We start from the raw sequence: 9932 nt of genomic DNA on the forward strand, positions 1-9932 counted from the left end.
GCTATTGTTCGGGTTAACATAAAAGGAATTGTTATTCGGGATGATTGAAAAGATTAGTTAAGAATAATGTTTTCAAAATATAATTTAATATTAAATATCTATTATGTTAAATCTATGGCTTTTTAAAAGCTTATTTGTTAATAAAGCTGAAGTAATGTGCTTACCCCCTACCCTACATCAAAATTTTAGTTTCTGAAACTTTAAAAACTCTATTACATGCTCTAATTATTATTTTTTGTGTGTAAAAGATCAGTTAAAATAAAAAGAATGATTAACTTATATGTAGGAATCCACTGTCTCCACGAATAAATTCATTTAGAAAATGTTAAAATTTTCAATGATTTTTTTCATCAAACTTAACAAAGTAATTATATTTTTTATTAAATTATTTAATAATTTGAAGAAAATTGCAAAAAATAAAAATAAAAAAATTCATAAAAAAAAATTGCATGAAAAATTCACAAGAAAAATCTACAAGATTTTTTTTTGCAAGTTTATTGTATAAACTTTGTTATACATAATGAGAATATAGAAGTCACAAAACTTTGGTATCTCATGCCTCATTATGCATAAAGTAGGTAAAGTCACTAAAATATTTTCCATGGATTAAATAACTAATTAAAGGTAAAAATATTAAATTCCATCTGATATGAAAACTAATAATAGACGCATTATTAAAATTAAATAAAAAGACATATGGCTCAAAAGAAATGCACATAAGTTAGCAAGTTGAGAACTAATGACATGTTATATATTTTAATTAGCAAGTGAGTAATGTGTTGGTATGACGTTGAAGAATAGTGTGAAAGTGGTGCATGAAATGTTTGCTCTCGAGTAGTTGAACCTTCTTATATACTCCATCATTTGTGGCTTGCACAAATATGTGCATCATGCATGCTTTATTTGTTTAAAAAATTTGACGAGATCTTCATCATATTAATTTAATATTGAACTTCAAAATGATTTATATAGTATATAGAGATGACTTTTTTTTTTTTGAAAACAAAATCCACATAAATAATTTATACGCATTAAAAATTTTAGTCTTCAATTATTGGTAGGAAGATACTTAAAAAAAGAAAAAGAAAAAAGGTCTCTATGCAACACATTTGCTGAATGGAATCACACGATACGTAGCATGCTCTCTCTTGAATGAGATCATGTATTCTCTCCCTCCATGTTGGATCCGTAATGGTATCTATATTACTCGATTTATTTATTTATTTTTAATAAAAAGGTATAACTTATTTTCATGAGTTAATTTCAATAAAAATAAAGCAATATTTTTAATTAAAACTTTATGTTCAAACTAAAAATAAAATCCTGATCGTTAATCAAAGAATATAAGTGTTACATTAAAAAAATTATTTATATACTTGATTCTTCTATTATTATATTTTCTGAACTTATATATAAACCAGAAAATACTTAATTTTTTAATACCAAAATATAAGCACGTTTCAATTAAATTAATTTTATTTAATATTTTTAAACCAAAAATACCTCTAAAGTAATAAACACAAATACTAACTACTAGTGTAATTAAAAATATTTTATAAATGTAATGTATATTTATATAAAATCATAAAAATTAAATATATTTAATTATTTTTCTTAATTCATGTGATTTTTTTTATTTATATATAATTACATAATACTAATTTTATTTCTATTTATAAAATCTAACTTTGAATAATTGCTCATTTCTTTATATATAAGATCCAATTCACAATGTTTGATATATTAATTATCTTTAAACTAAAATACTCCTTAATTAAAATATATTTTCTTAATTTAATAAAATATATTAATTATAATTATTTAAAAAGTATATATATTTTAATTAATTAAGAGAATAAATGATATTAATTATAAAAAAAATAATATAAAATATGTACTATAATTAATTAAGAAAAAGATAAATATAAAAAACAAGTAGTACAAGGTAATTTATATAAAAAAAATTGAACAATTTTATTGTTATTAAAAAAATTAATTTTTAAAAAATTTAGGTATTTGCAAGTTATATATAAATATATATATAAATATATATATATATATATATATATATATATAAGTATGGTGGGGTTGATGAGTGGATGAAGTGGAGGATCTGCAGGAGGAACATAATTTATTTGACGTGATTTGAAATATAAGTATGGTGGCATGATTATAAGAAACATAATGTCAGCATTAGAATATTAGTGGGGATTGTATGATTATTGAAAGTAACATTGTCGGTTGATTTCATGTTACTCATTAAGCTTCACTCTTAATGAATGCAAATCATTACACACTGACGCCACTTCATTTCTTTCATCACTGCCTCTCTCTTCTTTTCTCTCTCACTCATCCACACTTCCTGCATCAAAACCCCAACTTGCCATGTCAATGTACCAATTACTCTATTCTCTTCTGCCTCAACATTTCTCTATACAATATAGTAGTAATTAAAAAAAATTATGCACCCAAAATATAAAATACTTTTATACAATAATTTGATTACAATACTATTATATATAGTAACAATTAATATATAATATATAGTAATTTATTGATCTTTACATCAATAATAAAAACTTATATACTAACAGTATAAAATAATACTTTAATAATACTTTTTCATATTCCCGTTTTATAACAGGTATTATCTTAAACTATTTTATTTAAATTAAAAAATTATTAAATAAAAAGAAATGATAATAATTTTACAAAATTAATCTTATGATTTATCCTCATTAATAATATAAAGATGCAACATAAAAATTATTTTCTATATAATGATCTCTTTGTTTTTAATTAATTGTCGTTTTAGCTTAAACTGAAGTTTTTAAAGAATTTTTTAATTTTTTAATTTTAAGGGACTTTGTTCATACATTTCCTATTTTACCTTTTTTAAATAATTTGTTTATCCAAACAATTCTTCCAATTATTCATAGTTTTAAAAATCGGACCGGTCATCGAATCGGTTAAAGTACTGGGTCAGTGGGTCAAAGGTTGAACCGGTGGGTCATTAGTTGAACCGCATGACTCGGTTTTTATTTATTTTTATTAAAAAAATATTTATATTAAATATATTTTATACTTATAATTTTTAATAAATTCATATCTTATTTTAAATTTCAATTTTTCTATCTTATTTAAAATTATTTTTATTTTTATTTTGTAAAAAATACATAAAAAATTACATGTTAAATGATATATTAATACAAATTAAAAATATAAATAATATGTACATATATAATATGCTTGCAATTAATATCACAAAATAATATATATAATATTTACATAAATATTATATTATTAAATATATAATTTAAAATTAATAATATACTATAAAAGTTACTTAAGTTGTATATATTGCAAACAAATATATTAGAACAAGTAGTCATTGTTATATTTAATAAGACTCCTTGCTTTTCCATTAAGAGATGCAATTTTCATTATTATTTTTTGTGGTTTATGGTCCCTTAAAAAATTTTTTTTAAAAAAAAATAGTTGAACCGGTTTGACCCACCGGTTCACCGGTTGAACCAGAAAATTGACCGGTTCAATCCAATTTGAAACGGGTCGACTGCATAACCGATCCAACTTAAGATTCGGACCGGATGAACCACCGATTCCCAGTCCAACCGGTCCGACCGGCCGGTTCGGTCCGGTTTTTAAATCATTGCAATTATCTATTATCAATTTCTTCTCTCACATTTAAACTTTTCAAAGATCTCTCTTTTCAAATACAATTGGTTATTCACCTTCCACAAAAATATACATAAAAATTAAAGGATACTCTATCTGAATTTTATATAAATAAAATTAACTCATTTCACATAAATCAAGAAAAGTAAGTAAATATATTTAATTTTCATAATTTTATATAAAATATATACTGTATTTACTAAAATATTATTAATCATATTTATTATAGATAGTACTCTTATTTATTGTCTTAGGAGTATTTTTGGATTAAAAATATTAAATTAAGTTAATTTAGTTGAAATTCATTTTTATTTAAGTCTAAAAACTTTAAAAACTTTCTTTTTGTTTATATATAGGTTTAGAGGAAGTATTTGCTAGAACAAGCTTTTGACTATCAGGTGAACAGTGTAAGTTCTTATACAATAGTTAAAGAATACAATGGAATAGTTGAAAGAAAAAAAATAATATTACTTTGAAATCTTAAAAAAGATGGATAAAAAAAATGCGCACTATATAGATAAAAAGAAAAAAAATTATTAGAAATATAAATAAAAAAGAAATAATTAATATTATATTGAAAAATTAATATTATACTTATGTTGAGATTTTTTTTAATATGAACTTATTATTAACTTCCTATCCAATAATTTTAGTGTATTTATAATTTTGATTTATAAAATTAATAATTTATTGATATATTCGCTTTTCAATATAATATTTATTTTATTTTTTTTCTCTAATTTGTTCTCTCATAAATTTTTTATTATTATAATTAAAAACAACATATTTATTAAAAGAGTTATTTTATTAAAATTATATATTTATTATTGCTTTATTTATAAAAATCTTAAACTATAATTATTTTGAGACTAAAAGAGTATATTATTAATTAATGACTTTTAACTTTTTTTTTTGAAGGGAATTAATGACTTTTAACTTATTCATAATATAAATTCTTTTGCATTAATTCTACATGATCATTAATCTCATTATCCGCATTAAACTCGTAATATAAATGGGAATGAAGTCAAATCGGAGTTCTAAAGTCGTGTGCTAGCATTTCACCAATTAAGATTAAAATAAGTGGAGTGCAAAAGAAAGAAGGCATTGTGGGCCACTGGTGGAAAAATAGACTTCTTATAAGTCACAAAATTAACTCTAGAGTCAAAATTTCTAGACACTAGACAAAATCTCATTAATAAAAAAACCATTGGATATAGGATAGAGCAGAGAGATAACGAAAAAAATAGAAGGTGATTAATGAAATAAATGGAATTAAAAAATATGCACTAAAGATTAAGAAAAGGTGGAAAAAATGAAAATTGGTCCCTTGCATTGCTTCACGTGATGAGACAAACTAGCCGAAGGGCTCAAAACCCCAAATTGAAATCGATTATTGTTTTCAAGTGAAGAAGGGTCACCAAATAGAGGGTCCACATGATGCTAGATAATTGGTTACTGCCACTCTTCCTGAAGAATGCCCCACATTATGAAATTGGCAACCTAGTGTGCATAAATTAAGGTGGAAAAGGGGAGAGAGAAAAAAAAAAAAAAAAAACTCGCTTTGGAAAATGGGGGTAGAAAGGAACTTTTTTCTATGTTTCAAAGTCAAAAAAATCCACTTTATTCTACCAAGAAACCTAGCTAACCCATTTAAATGACTACTATCATCATACAATTATTTATTTTTTGGGGACTGGAAGGTGGGGTGTGAAACCACGATCATGTAGTTAATATGTTGGTAACAAACAATGGGAGAGAGTTTCCTACTTTCCTAGTACCAACAACATTAATCTCCCACCAAAGATCATCCACATTCATTAAAATCGAGGACATGAGAAACGACATGAAATTGGGTCACTCCTTGTTCGTTTTGAGGATGAAATGATCCCATCTTTGCATTATAAGCTCTTACTTATAATTTATAAATACCTAATTCTCCAATACTTATAATTAATTTAATCGATTGGCTAACTAATTACATCTCAAGTAAGAAAAAATTGTTAGGAATATACTTTCTCACCTTCTCTCTATTATCTTTTAAAAATAGACATGACAAATGAATCTAACTTTATAAGTATTCGTTTGAACTCGTCCGCAAAAATGTTAATACATTAAATTCAGAGGCATTGTAATTAAAAAGAGAGCTTATAAATGATTTTCTTTTTACTTCTCCAACTTAGTTATAGAGTGTTGTTTGTTTATGTTTATTTGTTTACTTATTTATTTTCACCCTTTTACATAAGAAATAGAGGGAGGCAGGGATAAAGACAAGGATGATGGATGAATATCCAAATTATAGTTTCACTAAAAATCAGGGACGAAGTTAAAAAATCACTCCGGTGCAATACCTAGTTAAAAAAATATATTAAATAAAATGTAAGATTCACAAAACTTTGTAATTGCTAATAAACCACAATTAATAATAAAAAAATGTTAGAAAAAAATGTACTAACATTCTTTTAAATAAAGTTGAATGTATAATTTGGCCTTTAAGAAAACCATTAAGACATCACATTGACAAAATAGTAAACATATTTGATTTGTTTAATTTATAAGAAAAATAGTTTTAAATTTTTTTGATAAAATCTTAATTATAAATATGCTCTTTTTTTATAAGTAAAATAAGCTAACTTAAGCAGTCGATAATGGTAAAATGGTAGAGGTTTGTGTGGTGAGGGTAAAAGATAACAAGAAATGATATTATGTGCTCATATTTTTCCTCGTATAATTATTATATCAAAATCCAAAAGAGACTTTTCTTTTTAAAATGGTGGATAAACACCCTCACTCACTCAACAAAGAATCATTGAATTCACACCAATAAATCTGTGAAATATTGATCATCACCAACCGTCACCTTCAACGACATTTGAGTTCAGTTCCTTCCCATTTATGAAGAAGCTCACACAGTGCACCTTCCTTTCCCAGTACACACTTCACTGCATGTTGCGCTGTCTCTGCCTCTTTTGAAGGGGGAAAAGTCCCTCTTGAAAACTAAGTCTCTACTCAAAAAGTGCTGCCACAGAACCAAAGCATCACTACTTTTCCACAACCTTGAATCCAGACAAAGACAATAGTTTGCTTCTTGCATCAGTTGTTTCTTTATTTATCCTTCTTTTTGTTGCCTTTCGCAGATCCTCACATCCAGACAATCTTGCTCACATTCTCTTGTTATAGTCCACAATCTTCATATTACATGTTACATCACAGTGAATTCTTTTTTCCTCAAAAAGTTCCATTAGTTTTCATAAGCTTCTGCTGTGTACTTTTACTCTTTCAAGTTTCAACTACTGTGTCCTTTAGCTTGTGTCCTTCTATGCTGTAAAAAAATTTGTTTCCCTGGTTGGCATTTCCTTGCTCTAAACAATCCACCTTCATGATATGGTCACACTGGTTTTGAAGTTGTGAGTGTTTTTCATCTTTGCAAGTTTCACACATCACTCCTTGATGGGGTTGGGAGTGTTTGGTTCTGTTCTGGTTTTGGCACTCTTGTTCAAGCATTTGGCATCTCAGCAACCAAACACTGATGAGTTCTACGTGTCTGAGTTCTTTAGGAACATGAGTTTAACATCCTCCAAAGCCTACAATTTCTCTGCTTCTGTTTGTTCATGGCAAGGGGTTTCCTGTGATGCCAATAGAGAACATGTTGTTGAGTTAGTCCTTTCTGGTATGGACCTCTCTGGCACTATACCTGATAACACCATAGGCAAGCTAGGAAAGCTTCAATCTTTGGATCTTAGCTACAACAAAATCACTAGCTTGCCTTCAGATTTCTGGAGTTTGAGCTCCCTCAAGAGCCTTAACCTCTCCTCCAATCAGATTTCTGGTTCATTGACTAACAACATTGGCAACTTTGGTTTGCTTGAAAGCTTTGACTTGTCCAGCAACAATTTATCGGAAGAAATTCCTGAAGCTCTAGGCTCACTGCTGAGTCTTCGGGTCCTCAAACTTGACCACAACAGGTTTGCACACAACATACCTTCTGGGATTCTCAAGTGCCAGTCTCTAGTTTCAATTGATCTTTCATCAAATCAGCTCAATGGAACACTTCCACAAGGTTTTGGTGCTGCTTTTCCTAAGCTTAGGGTTTTGAACCTTTCTAGGAATAATATGTATGGACGTGTTTCAGATATTTCTGGGCTAAAGTCCCTTGTGAGTCTCAACATATCAGGGAATTCGTTTCAGGGTTCTATTATGGATGTGTTTCAGGGAAGGTTGGAGGTTCTGGACCTCAGCAGAAACCAATTTCAAGGTCACATTCCTCAGGTACAATACAACTTTAGTAGTTACAATTGGTCTCAATTAGTTTACCTGGATTTGTCAGAGAATAAGCTCAGTGGGGAATTTTTTCAAAATTTGAATGATACCTTGAATTTAAAGCATATTAATCTTGCACACAATAGATTTTCCAGACAGAAATTCCCCCAGATTGAAATGCTCCTGAAATTGGAATATCTGAACTTGTCCAAAACTAGCCTTGTTGATGAAATTCCTGATGAAATCTCACAATTAAGCAATTTGAATGCACTTGATCTTTCTATGAATCATCTTAGTGAGAAAATTCCCTTACTGATGAATGAAAACCTCCAAGTCCTTGACCTCTCAAACAACAATTTGAGTGGAGCAGTCCCTCCATCTGTCTTGAAGAAACTTCCATTTATGGAGAAGTTCAACTTCTCTTACAACAACCTTACCCTCTGTGCTTCTGAAATCACACCTGAGATCCTACAAACAGCATTCTATGGATCATTGAACAGTTGTCCAATAGCTGCAAACCCGCGGCTTTTCAGAAGAAGAGACACTGAAAACAAGGGAATGAAGCTAGCCCTGGCATTGACCTTCTCAATGATTTTTGTGCTTGCCGGGCTTTTGTTTCTAGCATTTGGCTGCAGAAGGAAAACAAAAATGTGGGAATTCAAGCAAGCTTCATACAAAGAAGAGCAAAACATTTCAGGTCCCTTCTCATTCCAGACTGATTCTACAACTTGGGTGGCTGATGTGAAGCAAGCAACATCAGTCCCAGTAGTAATCTTTGAGAAGCCTTTGTTGAATATCACATTTGCTGATCTCCTGGCTGCGACTTCAAATTTTGATAGGGGCACCCTTTTGGCTGAAGGAAAATTTGGACCAGTCTATAGAGGTTTTCTGCCTGGTGGTATTCATGTGGCAGTTAAGGTTTTGGTTCTTGGTTCTACTTTGACAGATGAAGAGGCTGGAAGAGAGTTAGAGTTTCTTGGCAGAATCAAGCACCCCAATCTTGTTCCCTTAACAGGATATTGTGTAGCTGGAGATCAGAGAATTGCTATATATGATTACATGGAGAATGGTAACTTGCAAAACCTGCTTTATGACTTGCCACTTGGTGTACAAAGCACGGATGATTGGAGCACAGACACATGGGAAGAAGATAACAACAATGGCATTCAAAATGCTGGTTCTGAAGGGTTACTAACATCTTGGAGATTTCGCCACAAGATTGCACTTGGCACAGCTCGAGCATTGGCATTTTTGCACCATGGTTGCTCTCCTCCAATAATTCATAGAGCTGTTAAGGCTAGCAGTGTTTATTTGGACTATGATTTGGAGCCAAGGTTGTCTGATTTTGGATTAGCCAAGATTTTTGGAAGTGGCTTGGACGATGAAATTGCTCGTGGCTCACCAGGTTATGTTCCACCAGAGTTTTCTCAACAAGAATTTGACACACCAACACCAAAATCTGATGTGTACTGTTTTGGGGTGGTTCTGTTTGAACTAGTAACGGGAAAGAAGCCAGTTGGAGATGATTACCCTGATGACAAAGAAGCAACTTTGGTAAGCTGGGTGAGAGGACTTGTGAGAAAAAACCAAGGTTCAAGAGCTATTGATCCAAAGATTCGTGACACAGGACCAGATGAAGAAATGGAAGAGGCTCTTAAGATTGCTTATCTTTGCACTGCTGATCTTCCCTTCAAGCGACCAAGCATGCAACAGATTGTTGGACTTCTAAAGGATATTGAACCTACTGCATGATAGTTAGTTAGCATGTTGAGAAAGAGTTTAGGTCCTTTTATTTCATTTTTTTTAAATTTATTTCTCTTTGATTTTTGTTGAGAGCTTCTCATGCTACCTTGGAGAAAATGTAAAGCAGTTATGAGTTCTTAAATGTTGATCTCTTTTCATTCCCCCCCACCAGATGAACAAATCTTTGATGATGAATATACGGAAAAACCTGATCTTTGAAGTTTGAACAATAA

At 29.5% G+C, this 9932-nt stretch overlaps 1 protein-coding gene across 1 annotated transcript; it reads left to right on the top strand.

The window, feature by feature from the left end:
- Positions 1-6473: 6473 nt before the first annotated feature.
- Positions 6474-9932, top strand: LOC109810261 (putative LRR receptor-like serine/threonine-protein kinase At2g24230). The gene has a single exon (XM_020373684.3). It carries the CDS (start codon positions 7147-7149, stop codon positions 9706-9708), a length of 2562 nt encoding a protein of 853 aa, XP_020229273.1. The 5' UTR covers positions 6474-7146; the 3' UTR covers positions 9709-9932.

Source organism: Cajanus cajan, chromosome 5, assembly GCF_000230855.2.
Source record: "Cajanus cajan strain Asha chromosome 5, NIPB_CcT2T_4, whole genome shotgun sequence".
NCBI classification, from domain to species: Eukaryota; Viridiplantae; Streptophyta; class Magnoliopsida; order Fabales; family Fabaceae; genus Cajanus; species Cajanus cajan.